Source organism: Acomys minous (assembly GCF_964271855.1).
Source record: "Acomys minous genome assembly, chromosome: 2".
In the NCBI taxonomy this organism is placed as follows: Eukaryota; Metazoa; Chordata; class Mammalia; order Rodentia; family Muridae; genus Acomys; species Acomys minous.
This window is the reverse complement of record NC_140484.1, coordinates 71,725,924-71,751,692: the sequence shown is the minus strand read 5'-3', so window position 1 is coordinate 71,751,692 and position 25,769 is coordinate 71,725,924. Positions and strand designations below refer to the sequence as shown.

Sequence of the window (25,769 nt, the reverse complement as noted above, 5' to 3'; positions counted from 1 at the left end):
TCCCTCTCTGCTCCCTCCTGTCTCTGCTCTCACTGCATCCCTCTCTGTTCCCTCCTGTCTCTGCTCTCACTGCATCCCTCTCTGCTCCCTCCTGTCTCTGCTCTCACTGCATCCCTCTCTGCTCCCTCCTGTCTGCTTTCATTGCATCCCTCTCTGCTCCCTCCTGTCTGCTCTCACTGCATCCCTCTCTGCTCCCTCCTGTCTCTGCTCTCACTGCATCCCTCTCTGCTCCCTCCTGTCTGCTCTCACTGCATCCCTCTCTGCTCCCTCCTGTCTCTGCTCTCACTGCATCCCTCTCTGCTCCCTCCTGTCTCTGCTCTCACTGCATCCTCTCTGCTTCCTCCTGTCTGCTCTCACTGCATCCTCTCTGCTTCCTCCTGTCTGCTCTCACTGCATCCCTCTCTGCTCCCTCCTGTCTCTGCTCTCACTGCATCCTCTCTGCTCCCTCCTGTCTGCTCTCACTGCATCCCTCTCTGCTCCCTCCTGTCTCTGCTCTCACTGCATCCCTCTCTGCTCCCTCCTGTCTCTGCTCTCACTGCATCCTCTCTGCTCCCTCCTGTCTCTGCTCTCACTGCATCCTCTCTGCTCCCTCCTGTCTGCTCTCACTGCATCCCTCTCTGTTCCCTCCTGTCTCTGCTCTCACTGCATCCCTCTCTGCTCCCTCCTGTCTCTGCTCTCACTGCATCCCTCTCTGCTCCCTCCTGTCTGCTCTCACTGCATCCCTCTCTGCTCCCTCCTGTCTCTGTTCTCACTGCATCCCTCTCTGCTCCCTCCTGTCTCTGCTCTCACTGCATCCCTCTCTGCTCCCTCCTGTCTGCTCTCACTGCATCCTCTCTGCTCCCTCCTGTCTCTGTTCTCACTGCATCCCTCTCTGCTCCCTCCTGTCTGCTCTCACTGCATCCCTCTCTGCTCCCTCCTGTCTGCTCTCACTGCATCCTCTCTGCTCCCTCCTGTCTCTGCTCTCACTGCATCCCTCTCTGCTCCCTCCTGTCTGCTCTCACTGCATCCCTCTCTGCTCCCTCCTGTCTCTGCTCTCACTGCATCCCTCTCTGCTCCCTCCTGTCTGCTCTCACTGCATCTCTCTCTGCTCCCTCCTGTCTCTGCTCTCACTGCATCCCTCTCTGCTCCCTCTTGTCTGCTCTCACTGCATCCTCTCTGCTCCCTCCTGTCTGCTCTCACTGCATCCCTCTCTGTTCCCTCCTGTCTCTGCTCTCACTGCATCTCTCTCTGCTCCCTCCTGTCTCTGCTCTCACTGCATCCCTCTCTGCTCCCTCCTGTCTCTGCTCTCACTGCATCCTCTCTGCTCCCTCCTGTCTGCTCTCACTGCATCCCTCTCTGCTCCCTCTTGTCTGCTCTCACTGCATCCCTCTCTGCTCCCTCCTGTCTCTGCTCTCACTGCATCCCTCTCTGCTCCCTCCTGTCTGCTCTCACTGCATCCCTCTCTTCCTTCTTCTATAGCACCTACTTGTTGTTTGTTTGGTTTGTTTTTTTCAAGACACGGTTTCTCTGTGCAGCTCTGGCTGTCCTGGAACTCTGTAGACTGGCTGGCCCCAAATTTGAGGAGACCTGCTTTGCCTCTGCCTCCCAAGTGCTGGGATTAAAGGCGCTCACCATCACCTGGTCAACCTACTTGCTTTTTTTTTTTTTTAATTCTTTTAAAATGAGTGTTTTGCCTGCATTTCTGTGCACCACATGAGTGCCCTGGTTTCACGGGATAGTCAAAGAAAGAGAGACACTGCAGGATGAGTTTAGGCTTCTCAGTAGCAGCTGCGGGATCAGTTCTGATCAACTAACACACACTAACAGCTTCACTGAAGTGCTTTTTATTAATTGTTACACAAAAGGCCATTTAGCAAGTTGATTCCTGCATATAAAAATCTCTTCTCAGATCTAGGAGTTGTCTTGGGGAACCGTTACCTAAGCTAACACAGTCACTGTAAGCATTCCAGGTTTGCCAGGAACGTCTTAGGACTGAGGTGGTCTCCTCAGTGTAGCTGTGGGCTTCACCTCTCTAGTCCAGAGTGTGGCTTCCCCTTTTATTGCGCGCTCTGGGATACAACCTCCAACAGGCTTTTTGTTTTGTTTTGTTTGTGGTGGTCAGGATTAAACACAGAGCCTAACACACACTAGGCAAGCACTCCACCATTGAAAAACATTCTTTTTTTTTAAACTTTAAAAAAGAGATTTATTTATTTATGTATATGAGTATCTGTACGTACACCAGCACATCAGAAGAGAACATTGGATCCCATGGGACTACAGTTATAGACAGTTATAAGCTGTCATGTGGGTGCTGGGAATTGAACTCAGGACCTCTAGAAGAGCAGCCAGTGCTCTTAACCACTGAGCCATCTCTCCAGCCCCTGAAACACACTTAGCCCTTCCAGTAGTTTCCTGAGAAAGAATGCATAAGATGAAACCATTCTGATAATTTGCATGTTTCGAAATATCTTTGTTTTTGAAAAAGGGTCTCAGGCTGGAGAGATGGCTCAGTGACTAAGAGAAAGGGTCTCACTGTGTAGCTCTGGCTGGCCTTGAACTCAGGATCTTTACTTTTGTAAATGTAAAGCTTCATAAAAATTAGTATGTCTTAGAAGTCCCTATACTTGGGTAGTGTATGCCTTATTTCCCAGCACTCTGGAGGCAGAAGCAGGCAGGTCTCTGGGAGTTCTAGACCAGCCTGGTCTACAAAGAGAAACCCTGTCTCAAAAAACCAAAAAAACAAACCCAAAACAAAAAACAAACAAACAAACAAACAAAACCAAAGCAAAGTCCCAACACTAGAGCTGGGCATGTTGGCTTAAACTTGTAATTTTGGTCCTTGGGAAGCTGAGGCAGGAAGATTGCCACAAGTTCAAGGCCAACCTTGAGTTCATAGTGAGTTCCAACATAGTCCTAGCTACAAAATCTGACCCCTTCCTCAAAGCAAACAGTAATAAAAAAAATTCACTATGCTAGGAATTGAAAGGGTATGTGATTTTCAACTTATTTTCTGTTTTAAGGCAGAGTCTCGGGCCGGGCTTGGTGGCACACACTTTTGATCCCAGCACTCGGGAGGCAGAGGCAGATGGATCGATGTGAGTTCAAGGCCAGCCTGGTCTACAAAGTGAGTCCAGGACAGCCAAGGCTACACAGAGAAACCCTGCCTCGAAAACAAACAAACAAACATAGAGTCTCATACAGCTCAGAGTTGCCTGGAGCTCTCTACATACATGTTGGTGACTTTGAACCCATGATCGTCCTGTCTCCACCCCCAAGTGCAAAGATTACACGCATGTACTACCAGGCCTAACTACTTTCAACTTAAGCGAAACAAAACAAAAAAACCTTTTTTAAAAATGTTTTTACATGTCTGAATGTTTTGCCTGCACGTGTGTATAAGCATGACATGGGGCCCTTGGTTCAGAAGAGCGCGTCTGATCTGGAACTGGAGTTTCAGATGGTTGAGCCATCCTGTGGGGGCTGAGGAGGTACCTACCTGGGTTCACCGCAACAGCAGTCTCCAGCCAGGATGTTCAGGTCTCAGAGTTTGAGAACACTTGCATTATTCTCTGATAAGCTTCTTTTCAGTTCTTTTATTTCTTTTTCCTTTTTGGTTTTCCCACACTGGGTTCCTCTGCAACACCCTGGCTATCCTGGACTTGCGCTGTGCACCAGGCTGGTAAGTTTCTCCCTTCCTCCTGCCTTGTCCTCTGTGATGTTGGGTCTCCTGGCTTACCTCATTTTCATGTTTTCTTTGTCTAGTCCACGTCTTTTTGTAATTTTGTTTTCTGATAGCCTTTTCCGACCTTATCTCCTCTCACTGCATTGCATGGCTAGCTTTTGAGAGCCTTCGTGTTCTGCCTTTTACTAATCAACCTTTGGAGATACATTCTCTTCTTTCTCACACTTACTCCTGAATTGTCTTTCCTATTTTTTGTTCAGTTTTTGTTTTGTTCTTCAAGTTGGTAGCTTGTATTAAAATTTAAGAATGAGCTTGGCAGTGGTGTTGCACACTTTAATCCCAGCACTTGGAGGCAGAGGAAAGCGCATCTCTAAGATTCAGACCTGTGTGGTCTACAGAGTGAGTTCCAGGTCAGCCAGGGCTACACCGAGAAATCCTGTGTGGAAACAAAACAAAACAACAAAAAGATTGATGGGCCTAGCTGGGCATAATAGTGTAAGCTATTAGTCCTAGCGCTTAGGAGGCAGAGGCAAGTGGAGCTCTGTGGGTTCAAGGCCAGCCTGGTCTACAAAGTGAGTTCTAGGACAGCCAGGGCTACACAGTGAGACCCTGTCTCAAAAAAGAAAAAAGAAACAATGAAGGGGAATGAGAGGCCTGGGAGATGACGCTGGCTAAAGGCACTGGCTGTTTTGCAGGGAAGCCAGATGCCATCCATATGACCTACATGGCACCTACAACCCTCTGTAACTCCAGTTCCAGGGGATTCAAAGCCCTTTTCTGGCCTCATGGGGAGAGGGCACTGTCCGTGCGTGCTACATGTACACGTGCAGGCAATGTATACATTCATATACGTGAAATAAAATAAAGGGAAAAAAAAAAGAGCTGGCTATGGTGGCATGTTGGCTCAATTTTCTTAACAATTATACTTTATTATGCACTCACTAACAGAGCGTACCTCACTCACAACCCGACGAACGCAAACAATAGGAAAAGGAGATTAAAGAACACAATAATGAAACCTTAAGGATCTCAGTTCCCAGGAACGAGTCTCCCGGCTTGGTCAGCAGGCCCTCAGCAAACCCACAATTCAACCAAAGTTGCTGCTGGAACCTGGAACAGCAGCTGAGGCCTCAGCGGGAGCCCAAAGCCTTGAAGCCTTCCCGGAAGCAGTTCTCTCTAGAAGCGTCTCTCGAAGTGCGGGGATGAACAGCCAAAACAATCCCAAGTCCTCTCTCTCTCTCTCTCCAGCCTCTTGTTTTGGGGCTCATACATATATGTCCTCTCAGAGTTTCTACTAGGATGTTTTCAGCTGGTAACATCCAAGCTCCCCCACGAAATGGTTTGACTTCTAAGTGGAAAAGCATCCTTCTCTCTTACTAGTCTGTTCCCCATCCCACACTTGGGATCAACACAAAAACATGTTTCTCTCTCCCACATCGGCACATACATTTAATCCTGGCACATGGGAGGCAGATCTTTGAGCTCTAAGTCAATCTGGTCTACCTAGCAAGCTACAGGGCAGACAGGGCTATACAGCAGGTCCTTGTTTAAAGCAATACCAGGTGGCTAGGGAGCGGAGCTCGGCAGAAGTGTTTGCCTGGCATCCAGCCTGCACAAGGGAAGAAGCAACATTGCAAATAGAAAAAACAAAGTTGCATTCTCAGCATAGACAGGAAGCTGACATAGCAAAAAATTTGAGTCAGGGAGGGCCAAAGGACAATGGTGTGGACAAAGCTGGGTTGAAGCGCAAGATGCTGTCAAAAAGTGTGTGTGTGTGTGTGTGTGTGTGTGTGTGTGAAGCTTCCAGCCAAAGGACAATGGTGTGGACAAAGCTGGGTTGAAGCGCAAGATGCTGTCAAAAAGTGTGTGTGTGTGTGTGTGTGTGTGTGTGTGTGTGTGTGAAGCTTCCAGGCCAAGGTTATTTTTTTCTGATGGTAAAGATTAAAGTACGACTTTGCCCAAGCTATGTCACTGTAATACTGAACTACACCTCAACCCTCTGGCCAGTGTTTCAAAACCTATTTTCTCTTTCTCCTTTATCACACAACTCCCCCCCCCCCCCAGCCTAATGTCCTAAGTACTAGGTACTGAACCAAAGCTCTTACACCAGCTAGGCACTCTCCAACAAATCCTAGCTCAGAGTTTTCTTTTGCAGGGGAGTGTTGAGAAGGGTCTCACATAGAGGTAGCCCAGGCTAGCCTTGAACTATACAACCAAAGATGACCTTGAACTTCTGACCCTTCTGCTTCTACCTCCCAAGTGTCAGCGGCACCACACCGGGCTTGTTTGGTGCTAAGGACTGACCCCACGGCTTCAGGAATGCCAGGCAAGCATCCCCAGCACTTGGCTTGGATTTTAATGGCTAAGAGTTTTCAGTCAGGCTGTCTACTGCTGTGCCTATAATTCCTGTCTTTTTCTTCCCAGAGGCCAGAGGCAGTGGCCTACCTCAAACTGTGTGTCTCGGGGTGATGCAAAGTGTGAAGACATACTTGACCTGTGCATAAGCTTTTAGCCAGTGTCTCTTCTCAACGCCAACTCCTTGCTGAATCCTTCCAGAAGCATTTCCTGTCAGTGTCCCCCACTTTCAGACAGCCTCTTCTATTCTGCTAAGCTGGTTTTACCCTCTCAACTTCTTAGCTTTTAAAAACTTGGTAGTATGGCACAGTGGCACACGCCTGTAATCCCAGCACTCATGGAGGCAGAGGCAGGTGGATCTCTGTTACTTCAAGGCCACCCTGGTATACAAAGGCTGGCAGTTCGAGGCCAGCCTGGAATACAAAGGGAGTCCAGGACAGCCAAGGCTACACCGAGAAACCCTGTCTCAAAAAAACCACCCAAACAAGAAACTTTGTGATTTGTATGTGAGTGTGTGATACTTTTTGTCTACCTTATAATCCCTAGAGTTTATATCCTTTCCAAGTATTCTTTAGCCATCTTGGGCCAGTGAAAACCCAAACCCCCTGGCTCAGGGGCAGAGACCACATCCACTTTCTATCTTTCTATTTTGCAGGTTCTAAATATTGTGTCAAGGGAGGAAAAGATTCAGAATTCCAGCTGGCTTTGGCAGCACCCTGGAAGCAGCAGGAGAGCTTAGTCGAGGCTGTTCTCCACTACCTGAGAACCTGTCAAACGACCCACAGAACCAAACGTTAGCCACAACAGTTTTCCAACAACATCCCTTTTATTTAGTTAGCTGGAAGAAATTTTATTAATTAAATCTCCGGGAATTTTCAGTAAGATTTAGTATCTTAATGACCACCAACACCTGGCTCTGAGGTTTATTCAGTCTCTCCCAGTCCCTAGCAGGAGTTAGAGGGAGAAACATCATCAACAGAGACCAAATCAGGTGGCTGAGGTCTTCCTTTCCTGGTTGGACAAGTTGCTCAACTCTTGCCCAGAACAGGAAAAGAGGCGGTTTCTCAGAAAAAATTAGTAACTTGACAGTGAATCAGTGAGAGTTCTTGTAACAATTTTGACTTATCAATATATTGGTCCAAATAATTTCATGTTGCAGTTTACTTTTTCATATGTCATCTTAATAATCTCACTCCCTGTGCAGAAATGAATCAACTCAGTGCAAAGGAAAAGATCTCAACCTGGAATAGCCTCAGCTCGCTTTGGGAAAAGGTCCCCTACTGCTCATCCCCTCAGCAGATGAACACACAGTCCCCCGCCCCCATCTTCCTTCTGGCCCTGGGTGTACACACAGGCAGCTTTTGGGCACCTGGAGGTGCTATGCAGGCAGCCTTCGGATGGGTCTTAAAGTCAGTCCTGGCCGACAGCCAGTGCACATGTAGAATGGCTCTGAGCTCGCGACAACTTCTGATGCTCCATTTCATGAACTAGGCTCACAGGCTGTGCTGGAATTATCAGGGGCGGGGGCAGCAGGAGCAGGGGCTCCCCGAGGTAGAACTTCGATAACGCGAGGCTTGTCAATGATGCGGGCTGTCCGGTTCCCTTTCTCCACAATGCCAACGATCCATGCCTGGTGACCCTCTCCATATTTGGAGGATTTGATTTCTGAACAAAAGCGGGCTGCCTGCTCTCTTGGCAGGCAAATCAGCAATCCCCCGGAGGTTTCAGCAGACGTTCCCTGGAGGAGGCCAAAGCGCCCACTGGCTTTGCTGATGGCTGCCATCTTGGCAATGATCGGCAGATTGTGAATGACAAAGGAAACTTCGTTTTTCTGTTGCTTTGCTAGGTTCTGAGAGTGTCCTAAAATGCCAAAGCCTGTGATATCCGTGGCTGCGTGGGCATTAAAGGTGTGCATCAAGCCAGCGGCAGTCCTGTTCAGAGTAGCCATATTGAACATAGCTTCCTGGTAGGCCAACTCTACTTCCTCTCTGGAAACCACCATCTTGATTTTATTCCACTTCTCAGGATTATCCAGCCATTGGTGGGCATTGGCGGCCACCTGGGTTCCTAAGGGCTTGGTTAACACCAGCACATCTCCCACCACGGCGCTATCAGGCATTATGAACTCATTCTGCGGGCACACCACAGTGGCAACCCCGCCGATGATGATCCAGGGGTTGACCACTGTCTGTCCACCTGTCACTGCCGTCCCTCCCTCCTCCGCGGCGTCCCGAAAGCCTTTGATCATGAGGGGCGTCACCTTCTCTCGTTCCTTCTCACTCATGCTCTGGCTCACGCTGAGCAACATCAACATGTTGTCACACTCCGTAATGCCCATGGCGTAGAGGTCGCTGAGCACATTGGCGCACGCTATGCGCCCCATCATGTAGGGGTCTTCCACCAACGGGTAGAAGAAGTCGGTGGTCTGCACCAGCGACAGGCCGCCGTGCCTCAGGGGGATGACGCAGGAGTCCATCCCGATGCTCAGCGAGGGGAAGGCGGAGCCCGGGCCGGCCCTGGTGGACAGGCCCCCTTCCTGCACCGTCTCTTCCTGGCTGGCCCCGACCAGACCCGAGGCGAGCGGGGGCTGCGGCGCCGGCCGCGTCAGTCCCTCCAGGAGTTTGAGCAGAGTCTCCTGGGGGACCTTGCAGCCTCAGCCCTTCATGCCGGAGAAGCTCGTCAGCCGCCAGCTCGGGCTGAAGCCCAGGGTCTGGGGCTCGAACGGCCGGTAGTTGGAGAAACTCCGGCCAGCGGACCAACCCACCGGGCCCAAGGACCCCTCCGCGGCCACCAGCGCCGCCATGGCCTCTCCGCTGGCGCCCGCCGCCGCCGCCGCCGCCGCTTCCGCCATCGCGCCGCCCGCGGGGGAGGCTGGGCGGACCACAAGGCCCTGGTACCTGCAGGCGAGCCTACTTGCCACAGCCGGCAAGGTTCCCAGAGGAGACGGTCTCCCACACGTGCCCGGCCGGAGGACGCAAAGCCACGCTGCTTGTCCGAGCGCCGCGCGCGGGGTCTCTATTTATAGACAGCGTGATTGACAGCCGCTCCACCCAATGACGACTCCGGTACCGAGAGGCGGGCTTCCTTTGCTCAAAAAGGTGTGTGACAATTTAACCGTCTGCTTGCACAACCGGTTACCGCGAGATCGTCACGTGAGACCCTTGTAACTGGCTTGGAACGCAGGTCTCTATGTAGACCAGGCTGGCCTCGGACTTGTGTCCATCCCTCTGTCTCAGTTTCCCGAGTGCTGGTGTTACAGGTTGGAGCCACGATGCCCAGCCGCCTTCCCCCGCCCGCTTAAAAATGTGAACCTGGTCTTGGAATTGACTGGCCAAGTCGTCTGTGTTGGGATCGCTTTACTAAAGATTAAGTAACTTGGCAGAAGGAAGCCCTGCTGCTTGGTTAACCCCATGAAGGTCAGAATAGTTCTAGGGTCATTTGACTAGACACAAAGCCAATCCAGGGTAAGAAAACACTTTGAGGAGAGAACCGGGGGAAGAAAAGGGGCATTACAAAGCAAACACCATCATTATGTAAGCAAACTGCAGCATCGATGTTGTGAAATTTCACAGGGACTTAAAGTCCTGCACAGGTTTGGGTACTGTTTTGCCCATTAACTGCCAGTAGGGTTGCTGTCTCCAGCGCGAGTTAATTTATTGATGCAACAGAGTAGCTTACCTGGCTGCTCTGTGCTAAGATGTCTGTATTTCTTGACGCTAATATATAGGAGAATTCATGATAGACCCAGGAAGGAAGTTTTGCCAGTGTCTATTAAAATTGTAAATGCTAACGCCAGAGTAGTGGTTTCCTGCTTGTGATCCCAGCATTTGGGAGACTGATAGGATCACTGTGAGTGAGTTCCAGGCCAGCCTGGACTATATACACTGAAACCCTAAAATGAATAAATGAATAGATTTTCCGCTGTCATCGGGTGTAATCCCAGCCCTTGGGAAGCTGAGCGAGGAGGGTGGTGACTTGCATGCCAGCCAGGGCTGCACAGTGAGACCTGGTCTCAAAAATACCTAAAATAGGGGCTGGAGAGATGGGTCAGAGGTTAAGAGCACTTGCTATTCTTGCAGAGGACCTGGGTTCAGTTCCTGGCACGTACATGGTAGCTAACATCTCTAATTCCAGCTTTCAGGGGATCTGATGTGCTATTCTGGCTTCTGAGAGCACTGGGGACACATATGCGTGCACAGTCAACCATGCGGTCAAAACACGCCTACACATACAAAATAAAAATAAATAAATCTTTCATTACTGCTGTTGTCTCTGATGATGTGTGTGGGTGTCCAGGGATGGCTGTGTAGTTGGTTCGCTCCTTCCACCTTTGCATGGACTCATGGAATCTCACTGACGTTGTCAAGACAGAGGCAGGCGGATCTCTGTGAGTTTGAGGCCAGCCTGGTCTACAGAGCTAGTTCCAGGACAGCCAAGGCCACACCGAGAAACCTTGTCTCAGAGACAACCAAAACCGAAACCAAAGATCTTCACAGTAAATGCTTTTAATCACTGTTTAAGCTGTTTCACCAGCCCCGGGATTATAATTTTAAAATAAGCTATAGCTTTCATAACACCCCTGTGAGTTGTTGTTAATGTATTAGCTATTTTAATTTTCATTAAAACACTGTGAGTTAGACTTCCTCCCGAGCGCTGGGATTAAAGGTGTGCGCCACTACACCCGGGCCTAGACTTCTGTTTTCACTGTAGAAGGAGAGGGTGCTGGAGAGAAGGCTCAGCCGCTAAAAGTGTTTGCTGCCCTTTCAGAAGACAAATTTGTTTCTTAGTTCTCACTTGGTGGCTCACACGTTCCTACCCTATAACTCCATCTCCAGGGGGAGCTAAGAACCTCTTCCAGTTTCCTCATTCATACACATGTGTCATGCCCTTAGACACACACATACATGAAGATGAAGAGACAGGGTTTCTCTCGGTAGCCCTGGCTAGCCTGGAACTCACTCTGAAGACCAGGCTGGCCTTGCACGCAACATATCATCAGCCTGTCTTTGCCTCCCGATTACAAGCATGTGCCACCATTTTGAAATAAGCGCCACCTGGCTTAAAATAAGATATTATTTAAAAAAAAAGAAAGAATATGAGGTATGGGTGTGTCCTATTCAAGGTCACCACCGAGTCAGAGCGGCTGCAAATTAGAGCCCATCAATTAGCCTGCCTGAAGTACTGTAGAAGACATTTGACAGCATTTAAGACTTGAGAACATGATTTATTTGTTTGTTTATCTATTTATTGAGACATAGTCTCACTGTGTAATGGAGGCTGACCTTGAACTCACAGAAATCCACCTACTTCTGCCTCTTGGGTCCCCGAGATTGAAGGTATGCACCACCACACTCTGCTTTCAACTTTTTAAGAATAGATGGATCTTTCTTTTGTGTGAATGAGTGTTTTTCCCATATGTATGTAAGTGGAAGCAGAATCACAGATGCCCGTATGTGGGCTGGCATCTGAACCTGGGGCCTCTGGAAGAGCACACAGCGTTCTTTTTTTTTTTTTTTTTTGGTTTTTTGAGACAGGGTTTCTCTGTGTAGCCTTGGCTGTCCTGGACTCACTTTGTAGACCAGGCTGGCCTCGAATTTATAGAGATCCTCCTGCCTCTGCCTCCCAAGCGCTGGGATTAAAGGCGTGCGCCACCACACCGGGCTACCACACAGCATTCTTAAATCTCTGTGCCATCTCTCCAGTCCCTCAACTTTTTTTTAAAAAAGAGGAAAATATGGGCCCAAAAGAAAGCTCAAGGGTCAAGTTGCTGGCCACCAAGCCTGAGGACCTGAGTGTGAGCCCAGGTGTGCAAACAGTGGGAGGAGAGAACCGATTCCCATAGGGGTCCACACATGCATGTGCACACACACACACACACACACACACACACACACACACACACACACATGCTCTCATACATACACATGCACACACACTCACACCCGTACACATGTATGCACATCCACACATAAACACATACACATGCACACACACAAAGATGTAATTTAGAAAAAGTAAAGTATATATTTTAGAATTTATAAAAGCAAAAATGGTACAATAGATGAGGAAGCAAAAAATCTCTGGATTTTTTTTTTTAAGTTTTTTCTCTTTTTTGGTTTTTCCAGACAGGTTTCTCTGTGTAGCTTTGACTGTCTTGGACTCACTTTGTAGACCAGGCTGGCCTGGAACTCACAGTGATCCACCTGCCTCTGCCTCCCAAATGCTGGGATTAAAGGTGTGCACCACCACACCCAGCTAGTTTTTCTTAAGACATATTAATTATACATAACAATGTGTTTCCAATGACACTTCTTGAGTACGTGCCGTCTCCTACTTAGCCCTGGAGCCCGCTCCATTCCTCTCCCCTCTGACGATCCCTTTCCTTTTCTAGGCTGGTTCTCTTCTGTCCTCCTGTCTTGGTCGTTAGGAATGTGGGGCCAGCCTGCCAATCTCTGACCTTCGACCTTTGATCTAGCCTCTATAGTTGATTCAATCAAGCTGTGACCTTGAGGAAATGATAGGACATTCTTGTCCCTCTGTGCCACTTCAGTAAATTGGGGACCATAATTCCTGTTTAGGAGGCAGCACAGTGACAGGAGGAAAGAGTCAAGCATAAAGACCTTTGCAGCTTCTCAGCATATGGCACACTTAAAGGAGCCTCCTGCCTCAAAGAGAAAAAAGCTCTGTCATCACCTGGCAAGTTAAATAGTGACCAGACTGGGTAGACCTGCTGTTTGCCTTCTCTCTTGTTCTTTGGACTTTCCCCTTTCAATTACAATTACAACTTGTCCCCTCCCCTTTTCTGTTTTTTTTTTTTTGGTCCTCATTCCCCCCCCACTCCCCCCCATCACCCCCAGAGACAGGGTTTCTCTGTGTAGCCTTAGCTGTCCTAGACTCATTTTGTAGACCAGGCTGGCCTTGAACTCACATTAATCTGCCTGCCTCTGCCTCCCTGAGTGCTGTGATTAAAGGCGTGCGCCACCACATCCAATTTAAAATTTGTCCCATTTGTAGTAAGTCAGTCCTGTAGGCTGATGTTACAGTCTGGATGGGAACCGTCCGCCAAGGCTCACATGTTGAAGACGTAGGCCCCAGCGGATGGATCTGGTGAGTTTGAAGTTATGGGGTCCCAAGTGCTCTGATCTAATCCATAAATTAACCCTTGAATGAATTCCTGACTTGATGACATGGAAAGAGGTGGGGCCTAGGCCAGAGGAAGTAGGTCACTGCAGGTCCTGACCAGTGAGCCTTGCCTCAGGCTCCTTTCTGTAATGCTTTTCCTTCCTGACCTCAGGGAGGCTGCGGCTCTGCCACACTATATGCTGCTGCCACACAAGAGGCAATGGCAGCGTGGCCAGTCACTCCTGATGAAAATCAAGAGACAAGAGAAATTCTTCTTCCCTTGAGTTCGTTTTAAATTTAAGTGTGTGTGCCTCTGTGTGTGTGTGTGTGTGTGTGTGTGTGTGTGTGTGTGTGTGTGTATGTGTGCATGCACACTTGTAGAGGGCACTTTTGTCCCGGGAATCAAACTCGGGTCTTCAAGCTTGGTGACAAGTGCTGAGACGTATTGGTGGCACAGAGTGGTAAGCACACTTAACTGCTGAACCATCTCTTCAGCTCCACGTAAAACTTTTGCTGCTGTTGTGGGGGAAATCAGTCTAGGGAAGTTAAAACAACCTAAACTGCCACTGCATCTCAGGCCTAAGCCCGTGCTAGGCACGGTGCGTTACTCCCGTAGCTCCAGCACTCCGCAGGCTGAGGTGGAAGGATTGTTGTAATTTGAGTTCAGAATTGGCTATACCAATTCTAGGCCTGTGTGGGCTACTCTCAAAAACAAAAGAACAAAGAGATAAACAAAACACCCTCAGCTCTTTCAGGTCTGGGCTCCAAGATGAACAAACAATGGTGGTGCCAACGAAGGGCCATGACCTTGTGCCAACCGCTCCAGGAGCATGCCCAAGGACAAGGACATTGAGTTCCGTATTCAGAACATCGTAGGGGCCACTGCTGTCAGGGACACATCCAAAGTAAATGGTGACGCTTATGTGCTTGCCAAATTCTATGTCAAGTTGTATTACTGTGGGAGCTGTGTCGTGCGTAGCAAGGTAGTCAGGAATTGATCTTGTAAAGCCTAGAAGTACGGAACACCCCCACCGTGATTTAGACCTACCAGTACCCCACCATGACCTCCACCAAAGCCATGTCAGAAGGTGGCTTCAAAAAACACCGTGGGCCAGGCGTGGTGTGCACACCTTTAATCCCAGCACTCGGGAGGCAGAGGCGGGTGGATTTCTGTTGAGTTCAAGGCCAGCCTAGTCTACAAAGCGAGTCTAGGACAGCCAAGACTACACAGAGAGACCCTGTCTCGAAAAAAACAAAAGAAAACAAACAAACAAACACCTTGGAAATATAAAATGGAAGTTATACTTTAAAATAAACAAACAAACCAATTTCCTGTGTGTGTATGGACTGCAGTCACCTCATACTGAACAGGGCGCAAGACGTCCTCTCTCTCTCTCTCTCTCTCTCACACACACACACACACACACACACACACACACACACACACACACACGTGTGAAGCTAAGCCCCTCTGTCCTCACTCTAGTGGGAAGAGATGGCAACAGAGGCGAGCACCTCCTGGAGCTGAAGGGGAGGTGTGGCCTTTGAGTGAGTGCTGTGTGAAAGCCTCCCTGAGCAGATGCCTGTGAAGTAAAGGCCTGAGTGAACGAGCACAGAGCACAGAGCACAGAGCACACCGCTGTCTGAGGAACAGAGGTGAGCAACCAGTGCCTAATGAGCGGGAAAGCAGAGCTGGAGGCAGAGTTCAGGCGACTCGAGCCCCACAGGACAGCAGCAGGGCCTGAGGCCTCCCGGGCTCACAGATCATCACAGCACTGACAACTTCACGTTGTTGCCGGAGTCTGTGTATTCTAGGCACGCACTTCGCTGCGGTTTTCTTTGTTAAATCATGCTGGGGGCTGGAGAGATGGCTCAGAGGTTAAGAGCACTGACTGTTCAATCCAGCACCCACATGGTGGCTCATGACTGTCTGTAACTCCAGTTCCAGGAAATCCAATGCCTTCTTCTGGCCTCTTTTTTTTTAATTTATTTTTTTTTAATTTTTATTTTAAAATATTTTTAAGGTTTATTTATTTATTTATTTATTTATTTATTTATTTATTTTACATGTTCTATCTACATGTACAACTACATGCACCGATCTCACTGTAGATGGCTGTGAGCCACCATGTGGTTGCTGGGAGCTGAACTCAGGACCTTTGGAAGAGCAGCCAGTGCTCTTAACCACTGAGCCATCTCTCCAGCCCCCTTCTGGCCTCTTTAGACACCATGCACACACATGATACACAGACACACATACATGTAGGCAAAACACCTATACACTTAAAAATAAATAATAAAAAAATTAAAACATATTTTCTTTTTTTTTTTCATATTTTATTTTTCAGTCAAAAACTGGAGACCCAGTCTCTGAAGTACCTTTTCCTCCCTTCAGTGACCCTGTTGCTCTTTCCAGGCCTGATTCAGCCTCAGTCCTAGCCCCTACCTTCCTGGAACTTACTCTGTGGCTTCTAGCAACAGGATCCGCCTGGGAAGACTTGAGATCAACACCCAGAACCACAGGGCTCACACCCTCCCCACCATCCATCCTCACGAGAGAAGAGCCTGAGTGAGGTATCTGGAGCCAATGTGAGTCATCTCCTGCAGGGGGCAGGGGTGGCGTGGGGGAGGAGCTGCCTCTGAATGTCAGAGGAATTGCGGGGGAGAAGCCAGAGTTGGAGGAGACAGGATGGGCTTGAGAGAGAACACTAATGATCTGGGCTTGAGGCCTTTAGGGCCCAGTCAGCACTGTGCTGATGGCGGCAGCCAAGCAAACCTGACCTGTGAAGGAAAGAGCAAGCAGGCAAGTGTGGCTGCCAGCCAAGGGTGAGGGAGAGGAGGAGGCGGTGTGTCAGCGACACCCTCAGGCCAGGTTGTGCTGGGCTTTCAGAAAAGAGGCTGTCACACATCGGCATCCGGCCAGGAGGAGGGTAAAAGGCTGGGAAATTGAAGCAGAGCACTTGCTACAAAACGTCCTTCAGAAGCCCAGGGAGCAGCAGTGACGTACCCTGCCCTGGGCAATTAGACATGCTGAGAGACCAGATGCTGGAAAGACTTAAAGCCAACAGCATTTCCTGTGTGCAAGCTTCCATGGGTTGGTCATGCTCGCACATACATGTAATCCTAGCACTTGGAGGCTGAGGCTGGTGGATCACTGTGAGTTCAAGGCCAGCCTGGACTACAAAGTGAGTCTAGGCCAGCTAAGGCTACACAGAGAAACTCAGTCTTGAAAAACCAAAAAAAAAAAAAAAAAAAAAAAAAAGCTAGCACTTGGAGGTTTAGGAGTTCAAGACCATCCTCAACTACATAGCAAGTTGAAGACTGGTCTTTGCTATATGACACTGTGTCCCCAAAACAGAACAGAAATCTCTCTCTCTCTCTCTCTCTCTCTCTCTCTCTCTCTCTCTCTCTCTCACACACACACACACACACACACAAACACTCACACTCACACTCACACTCACACTCACAGAGTCCTGTCAAGGATTAAAGGCTTTATTTTCTCTGAGAAGAGAGCAGAGGAGGATTTTTAGCTGGGCACGACATGGCTAGGTTGTGCTCTTTGGAAGGCCCCTAAGGCTTTGTAATGAGCACAGACTGCAGGAGCCATATGCAGCAGACGCCCAGCGAGGGCTGGGGTGACTTGAAGAGTGAGGTATGGGATGCGGATGAATAAAAGGCACCACAATGTTATCTGCCTCTGGGTCTTTGCTCAGGTACTCAAAAAACCGTTTGCCTGGCTTTTTTTCTCCCCCCCCCCCCCACCTTCTGCTCAGGAAGCACTGTTGGCTTCACCACAGAAGGAGGTTCACACCCTGGGATGCTTTGTAAGCTGGGGTTGTCCTAAGGTTGCATCACTAGGCTCTGTGATCCTAGAGCGCAAAGAAAGCCTTGTGTCCCTGGGTAGCTATAGACAAGATCAATACACCCGTAGATGAAAACACCAAGTCATAACCTGAAAAGGTGGGAGACCTCTTCAGATGTTTGCTGGATGGAAAGAACATGGCGAGGGAAGAGGCCAATGCTGCCTTGTTGGAGTTTATCAAAAAACTGGAAACGAGCCAGGCGTGGTGGCGCTCACCTTTAATCCCAGCACTCGGGAGGTAGAGGCAGGCAGATCACTGTGAGCTCGAGGCCAGCCTGGTCTACAAAGTGAGTCCAGGACAGCCAAGGCTACACAGAGAAACCCTGTCTCAAAAAACAAACAAAAAAAACCAAACAAAAACAACAACAACAACAAAAACACCTGGAAACTTTCATTAATCTTTTCTGATTATAAAAGTAATATGAAACCAGGCGTGGTGGTGCACGCCTGTAATCCCAGCACTCGGAGGCAGAGGCAGGCGGATCGCTGTGAGTTTGAGGCCAGCCTGGTCTACAAAGCGAGTCCAGGACAGTCAAGGGTACACAGAGAGACTCTGCCACCGAAAAATAAAAATAAAATAAAAAAAAGTAATATGGAGCTGAAGACCAGGCTTGCCTAGCACGCTGGGTCCCATCCCCAGCACCCAGGTGTGATGGCGCACACCTGCACTCCTGGCGCTCCCATCCTCAGCATCCAGGTGTGGTGGCACACACCTGCACTCCTGGCGCTCCCATCCCCAGCATCCAGGTGTGATGGCGCACACCTGCACTCCTGGCGCTCCCATCCTCAGCACCCAGGTGTGGTGGCGCACACCTGCACTCCTGGCGCTCCCATCCTCAGCATCCAGGTGTGGTGGCGCACACTTGCACTCCTGGTGCTCCCATCCTCAGCATCCAGGTGTGGTGGCACACACCTGCACTCCTGGTGCTCCCATCCCCAGCACCCAGGTGTGGTGGCGCACACCTGCACTCCTGGCAATTGGGAAGCAGAGGCAGGGGGATCAGAAATTCGGTGTTATTCTTGACCACATAGTCATCTTGAGGACACCCTGAGCTCCAGGAGACCTTGTCTCAAAACAAAACAAGGCCAAAAGATGAGTTTTGGATTTAGTTTAGTGGTAGAGTGCTTGCCTTCAAGTGCAAGACCCTGGGTTCAGTTCCCAGTACAGGTGGAAAAGTACATTTAATTTAAATTTCATATATGTATCTATATATGTACCTATCTAGCAGCACACAGAAATGTCATTTTTGTTATATAAAGAAAGGCTTTCTTTTTTCGTTTTTGTTTTTTTGAGACAGAGTTTCTCTGTTTAGCCTTGGCTGTCCTGGACTCATTCTGTAGACCAGGCTGGCCTCGAACTCGAAAAGATCCACATGCTTCAGCCTCCCGGGTGCTGGGATCAAAGGTGTGTGCCACCATGCCTGGCTTAAAGAAAGGCTTTTGTGAGCTATTTATTTATTTATTTATTTATTTATTTATTTATTTTTGAGACACGGTTTCTCTGTGTGTATCCCTGGCTGTTCTGGCAGAGCAGTCTCAACTTTTAACCACTGAGCCAGGTCTCCAGCCCCTAGACATTTCTTAAAACTTTATTTTCTATCTCTAGATACAACTCAAAGCATCTCTGTGATGTAGAAAGAATAATAATACCAAGTTCAAAATATATCCCTTTCTGAATACATTTATTAAGGAATAGACATTTAAGACAAGGCAGGGTCTCGGGGATAGCTCCAAGCACTTTCCTAGCACGCCCAGGGAGCTCACTTTCCAAGGTTAAAAAGGGGGGCAGAGGGCCAGGTGGTGGTGTCACACGCCTTTAATCCCAGCACTTGGGAAGCAGAGACAGATGGATCTCCATGAGTTTGAGGCCAGCCTGGACTACAGAGCGAGTTCCAGGAGAGCCAGAACTGTTACACCCTGTCTGGGGGAGGGTGGCGGTGGGGTGGGGTCGGGGGAGAGGGTAGAGAGAAGTGGCCGGAAAGAAAGACTTCCTGTCTAGGAGATAAGGAAGATAGCACATCTGTTCTGTAGTTTGTTCATTCTGTTTACATCATCGGGACAACACTACACTAGGCCATTCTCCATTGTTAAGTATCAATAGTGCCCTGCCACACCCACACTGTTCTCCCTCCCTCCTTCCTTCCCTCCCTCTCTTTCTCCTGTCTCTGTCTCCTCTCTCTCTCTCTCTCTCTCTCTCTCTCTCTCTCTCTCTCTCTCTCTCTCAGAGGCCAGGGAACAACCACTGGTAGCAGCTCTCTTCTTCCACTGTGTGGGTCCCTAGGACTGAACTTAGGTCGCCAGGCTTCACTGGGTGCCTTTCCTGCTGGCTATGTTCCTGGCCCCTCTCTTCTTCTATTTATGCCTTGCTGGGGATCAAACACAGAGCCTCACATACATGCAAGGTGTATTAGTCAAGGCTCTCTGAGGAACAGACCTGATAGAACGAATAAAACACACACACACACACACACACACACACACACACACAGGATTTATTAGAGTGCCTTGTAGGCTGTGGTCCAGCTTGTACAACAATGGCTGTCTTCCCACAGAAAGTCCAAGAATCCAACTGTTGTTCAGTTCAGGAGGCTGGATGCCTCAGCTGGTCTTCAGTACAGGCCAGAATCCTAAAGAAGTAAGCTCCAGCACAAGTGAGGGAATGGACTTGCCAGCAAGATTGAGGGTGAGCAGGTCAAGAGCAGCAGCTTCCTTACAACTTATAGCAGAAGGTAGGGCCGGGATTTAAGGTGGCTCTCCCCACCTCAGAAGGTCTGGCCCAGATTTAAGGTGGATTTAGGGTGGGTCTGCCCACTTCATATAATCCAGTGAAGAAAAATCCCTCACAGGTATACCCAGCCATTTGGGTTTAACTCCAGATTTAGGCAAGTTGATTATGGGGGGACAGTCATTTTAAGACCCCTGAGCTCATAATAAGAGCTACTCCTTTCTGGCTATAAACTAGCTTTTCCAGTAAGACTACTGGTAAAACCAGATAAAGGCCAGCTGCCTGCCAGCAGCATTTCCAGGAAATTGTTCCTGACTAACAAGATCTTTTACAACTTCCCTCGATCTCTGGAATGTCTCCCCCCTCTGTGATTTTAGCAGCTGTAAAGGTAGACACCTGCTGAAGCGTCTCACAGTTAGGTATCCATAGCAACCCCGGCTTGCACAAATACCCATGCCGCCGTGCCTATAAAAACCCGGTGAAAACTTTCAATAAACGAGGTTTGATCAGAATCCAGACTTGCCTCCTGTTGCTTGTGTCTCCTGTCCTCTCTCACTGCTGCACCCCTTCCCAGGTTCCCGTTTGAAAACCCTGTGGGGCCGGGACAGGTGATAGACAAGAAGAGCCATCACACAAGGCAACCGCTCTTTCACTGAGGTATATTCCCAGCCTTTGTTTTGTTATGGTTTTGATTCAGAATGTGTGGCCCCCATAGGCCCATAGGGAGTGGTGCCATTAGGAGGCACTGGGATTAAAATGTGCTCCACCACGCCCCACTTTGCTTCCCTCCCTTGTGATAGTGGAGTAAACCTCTGAACTGTAAACCAGTACCAATTTAACGTTTTCTTTTATGAGAGCTGCTATGGCTATGGTGGCTCTTCACAGCAATAGAAACCCTAAGACAATGTCACTGTGTGGCCATGCTGGCTTTGAACTCACAGCCCCAAGGACTAGGCTAGTATTGCCGGTGAGTGGTACCATGCTTAACCTCTGAGCCATCTCTCAAGCCCGGGTGGTACCATGCTTCGTGGAGACTTGAAGATCTGTGCTCTCTTTGACGGATAATAAAGGCAGCAGGCACAATCTTGGGAGGTGACGAATTTTGCAAGCCCTATTGCCATTTCCTGATTACATGGTTGACTTCTGTCTGAGCACTGAGGTCACACTAGAAGCAGGGCTTCTCAGAGCTGTCGTTACCTCACCAGAAATGAAGGGTGTAGCCCTAGAAGTGGGTTTCCAGTGAGGGCTGCGCCCCCCGCCAGCACGGAGCCCTGCCCTAAACAACGCCAGCAGCCTCAGCAGGCAGGGTCCTTCCTCCAGAGATCAGCGAGTGGATTTGGTTTCTCCTGTTGTAGCTCTCTGCAGAGGGGAGAGCAGGAGCCTCCGGTCTTCCTAGTCTTGCATTTGTTTTTGATGCTGGACTGTGAAAGGCTCGGGGACCTCATGTGGCAGCAGCCTTCTCACTGGAGCGACTACATTGGAATTCCCCTGGGGTTTTCTGCCATCAGATTCTGGCACATAGACAGGCACTCTATAAATCTACCTGTGTGCCGTGGCCCCGGGTAGCCCAGACGGCGTCTAGAAGAGCACTCTGTGTGGGTCTGTGGCAAACTAACTCTGTCAGTTTGCAGAACTTAGTCTTGGCTCCCATCTAGACTTAAAATGTCCCTCACCTAGATTTGCAATGCAATTTCAAACTTTTTTTTTCTTTTTTTCTTTTTCTTTTTTTTTTTTTTTTTGGTTTTTTGTTTGTTTGGTTTTTTTTTGTTTGTTTTTTGAGACAGGGTTTCTCAGTGTAGCCTTGGCTGTCCTGGACTCACTTTGTAGACCAGGCTGGCCTCAAATTTATAGTGATCTGCCTGCCTCTGCCTCCCAAGTGCTGGGATTAAAGGTGTGAGCCAACACGTCCAACTTAAACTTTTCTTTTTCTAAGTCAGTTAACTGTATTTTTAGAGAAAAAAATTTTTTTGTGTCTTTTTTGTTTGTTGGTTTGAGACAAGGATCAGGGATTCTTTTTTGTTTGTTTGTTTGTTTGTTTGTTTTCAAGACAGGGCTTCTCTATGTAGCCTTGGCTGTCCTGGACTCCCTTTGTAGACCAGGCTGGCCTCGAACTCACTATGATCTGCCTGCCTCTGCTTCCTGAGTGCTGGGATTAAAGGCATGAGCCCCCACACCCTGTGGAGATAGGATTTCTTTGTGTAGCTGTGCAGTCCTGGCTGTTCTGGAACTTACTTTGTAAACTAGGCTGGCCTTGAACTCAGGCAGATCCACCTGGCTCTGCCTCCTAAGTGCCGGGATTAAAGATATGCACCCCCATGCTTGACTTGTACCTACTTTTGTAACCTCACTACAATTTAAAAAAAAAAAAAAAAAAAAAATATATATATATATATATATATATATATATATATATATATATATAAAGAAAGCAAACAACAGAAACATCACAGCAACAAAACACTGACACTCCAGTAAACAAATAAACAAAAAGCCAGGACTAAGGGTGTATCTTAGGAGTTTGGCCAACAAGCACAAGATCCTGGGTACAAACTCTGGCACCATAAAACAAGCATACGTACCCAGCTTTCTTTAACAGAGTCTCATGTATCCCAAGCTAGCCTCGAGCTCGATTGCCCTGGTCCACCTGTCAAGTGCTGGTAGTCTTACCCTCACTGTACTTTTGTTTATAGTCACTAAAGACTGGAAACAGCCCAGATGCCTGCCTGCCAGCTGAGGAGAGCAAAGTGAGTGCATTTCTCAGGTGAGAGGCGATTGGACACGCAGCGTCATAGTGCCTCAAGTGCACCTCGTGAGTGAACCAAGCCAGAAACAAAAGACCAAGAAGGATAACTCTCTGGGGGTAAGGATGCCTCCTGACACAAGGTGGCCTTCACACTCACCACACATCGTCACTGTGCCTCTGCCCTTCCCTTATTCCTCCCTCCCCCTGCCCCCCCCCCCACACACACAGAGGCAGAGGGGCTTGCTATATAGCCTGGGTTGGCCTTTGCTTTGCGTTACATAGTTCAAACTGGCCTGAACCTTATATGCTTCCCGCCTCAGCCTGGAATGCTGGGATTACAGATGTGCACCACCATGGCCAGCTGTCAGAAGTTTACAAAGCAGAAGAGGGCCTGAAGTGTCTGAGGTTAAAATATGGTGGTCCCTTCGAGAGAAAAACTGGGGGGGGGGGGGAGATGTGGTTACGGCTACTAGTTCTAGAGAGGATCGAAGGAAAATCTGAACAGAAGGAACGGGGATAAATAGTTGAAAGGCTGGGCATGGTGATGCACGCCTTTGATCCCAGCAGCACTCGGGAGGCAGAGGCAGGCGGATCGCTGTGAGTTCGAGGCCAGCCTGGTCTACAAAGCGAGTCCAGGACAGCCAAGGCTACACAGAGAAACCCTGTCTTGAAAAACCGAAAAAACAAAACAACAACAACAACAACAACAACAACAACAAAGTTCAAAGGACCGGATAACTGACTACAAAGGTGTGTGTGTGTGAGAGAGAGAGAGACAGAGACAGAGACAGAGACAGAGACAGAGACAGAGACAGAGACAGAGACAGACAGAGAGACACACGAGCTGCTTCAGGACTTCCCCCATGTGGTCCCAGTCTGAGATATTGTGGCTAAGTTCCTCAGGAGAATCACTTTCTTGGCTTGACCCTGACTTCCTGTAACTCTTGGGCCTCACAGCTTCCTCAGCCTCACAGTTTTCTTTTTGAAAAGATTTATTTATTGTTATTTTATGTGCATTGGTCTTTCTTTTCCTTCCATACATTGGCTGGATGTATGTCTGTGAAGGTGCCAGGTCCCCTAGAATTGGATCTACAAACGGGTGTGAGCTGTCATGCCGTTGCTGGGAATCGAACCCGGGTCCTCGGGAAGAGCAACCAGTGCTCTTAACTGCTGAGCAGTCTCTCCAGCCCCAGCATCGTAGTTCTTAAACTGAAGGGAAAACAAAGTATTGGCTGTGGTTCAAATACACACGTCCCTCCATGAACACAGACCCCGGAGGAGACAGCCATATGTGAGAACTGGGCTGGGGTGTATCTCAGAAGAGCTCTGGGTGTCACCCCGCCCAGAGGCCATGCCTGTCTTTCCCTCTCTCTGCCTCCCCTTTTTTGGGCATGGCAGCCCCGAGGACTCTGCCCTTACAGATGACATTACATCTTACGAGACTATCTGTCCCCATCTCCTTTTTTAAAAAAAAGCCTTTATTTAATTTATGAGCGTGGGGAGTCCAGGACAGCCAGACGGAGGCGTCAGAGCCCTTGGAGCTGGAGTGGCAGGACTTTGAGAGCCACCAGCCTTTGCCTGCTGGGCCACCTCGCTATGTAGCTCAGGTTGACCTTGAGTGCACCAACATCCCCTGGTTCACTCGGGACTGCCCCGTGCTGAGGGCGTCCTTTCCCTGCCCTCTACACTGCTGCTGGGCTTCTAACTTGTCCCTTGGTAATGAGAATCTCCCCACCCTGCTCCTGTTCCTCCACTGGAACTTGGAAGCTCTTAACTCGCTCTCCGCGTGACTGGCTCAAAACTAGAAGAAGATCTGGTTCCCTTTGCCGTCGGGGTAAACTGTACATTAAGTCCCACCTGAATCCCACTGAGGTGACAATGTAGGAGCCGGGTGTAGTGGCACACCCATCGTTTGGGAGGCAGAAGCAGGTGGACCAAGAGTTCCAGGACAGCCTGGTCTGCAGAATGAATTTCAGGCTGGCCAGGGCTACACAGAGAAAGAAAAGCCCTGGAGGAGAGGGGGAGGGGGGAGAGAGAGAGAGAGAGAGAGAGAGAGAGAGAGAGAGAGAGAGAGAGAAGGGGGTGGGGTGAGGGGCGGGGCCAGGAACCGGTGGGAAAAGCCTTTGACCTTTGCAGGCTGAGAATGTTGCTCAGCACAGAGAGAATAGAAACTCCTTTCCCAATGTCTTACCCGTTCCCTGTCAGCACGGGGGACACCCTAGAGCACTTGCCAAGTGCTTCTTCCCCTTAGCTACTGCCCATTTCCTCCTCCTCCTCCTCGTCCTCCTTTTTCTTTGGAGGCAAGGTCTTCCTGACTAAGTTACCAAGGCTCAAACGTGCCATCCTCCTGCTTCAACCTCTCCAGTAGCCCGGGATTATAGGTTCGTGAGACACTATGCGTTAGGATTCTGCTTCAGTCGACCTACCTGTGATGTCACTGCTTACCTGCCACGGGGGCGTGGCCCTGCCCAGGGCCTTATAAAAGACAGACTCTCCATGTCTCTCTCTCTCTCTCTCTCTCTCTCTCTCTCTCTCTCTCTCTCTCTCTTTCTCTCTCTCTCCCTCTCCCTCTCTCCCTCTCCCTCTCTCCTCCCCCCCACTCTCTCTCTTGCCTCTCTCTCCCCCCTTAACCCTCCCCCCTCCCTCCCTCCTTCTCTCTTACCTCTTATCTCCCCCCCCTCACCTCTACCTGCTCTACTAGCTTACTTTCTCTCTGGGGTACCCCTCCCCCCTTTCCTTCTCTTCCCATGCTCACTTAATAAACCTCATATAATATCTGTTGCCTGGCATCTTATTATCTTATCATGTTATTTTCTTTCTATTAATCATAGCACTACGCCCTGTTCTTATGATTTTTAAAATAAATGGTAAAAGTATGCATTTGTATTATTAAAGAAAACCAGTTAATAAAGGAATGCGTAAGGCTCCTTCTACAGCACTAGCTGTTATTTAGAATTGGGTTGTAGAGGGATGTTGCTCCATTGCTTACCTAGGAGGGTTGAAGGCTGGGGTCAATTCTAGCCCTGTCTAACACAGGTGTGGTGGCACATTGTGGCGATGCCAACACAACGGTGCTGGGGGAAGAAGGAGCCAGAGTCACCCTCAGCAGTCTAGGAGTTCAACTCTAGTCTTTTTTTTTTTAAGTATATATGTTAGATATTTATTATTTATTTATTTAAGACAGAGTTCCTTGTCAACACCAGTCTGCTAAAAAACGGTATATATACTGGGCAGTGGTGGCGCATACCTTTAGTCCCAGCACTCAGGAGGCAGAGGCAGGTGGATCACTGTGAAT

The 25,769-nt window shown here is 49.0% G+C and overlaps 2 protein-coding genes across 8 annotated transcripts in view; one reads left to right on the top strand and one right to left on the bottom strand.

Moving 5' to 3' along the window:
- Positions 1-6,826: 6,826 nt before the first annotated feature.
- On the bottom strand, positions 6,827-9,091 carry SEPHS2 (selenophosphate synthetase 2). The gene has a single exon (XM_084772795.1). The coding sequence runs from the start codon at positions 8,868-8,870 to the stop codon at positions 7,500-7,502; it is 1,371 nt and encodes a 456-aa protein (XP_084628921.1). The 5' UTR covers positions 8,871-9,091; the 3' UTR covers positions 6,827-7,499.
- A 3,779-nt stretch (positions 9,092-12,870) lies between these two features.
- The window catches only part of ITGAL (integrin subunit alpha L), a 52,962-nt gene continuing 40,063 nt past the window's right edge, over positions 12,871-25,769 (top strand). For 4 of the 7 annotated variants that reach the window (XM_084772760.1, XM_084772759.1, XM_084772758.1 and 1 more), the window contains exons 1-4: positions 12,871-13,126; positions 15,490-15,730; positions 20,306-20,388; positions 22,422-22,591. The gene's annotated coding sequence lies outside the window, so the exon portion shown is untranslated. Of the gene's footprint in view, positions 13,127-14,696; positions 14,798-15,489; positions 15,731-19,558; positions 19,690-20,305; positions 20,389-22,421; positions 22,592-25,769 lie in introns of those variants that run through there. The other 3 variants (XM_084772754.1, XM_084772756.1, XM_084772755.1) reach the window with 3 other exon arrangements.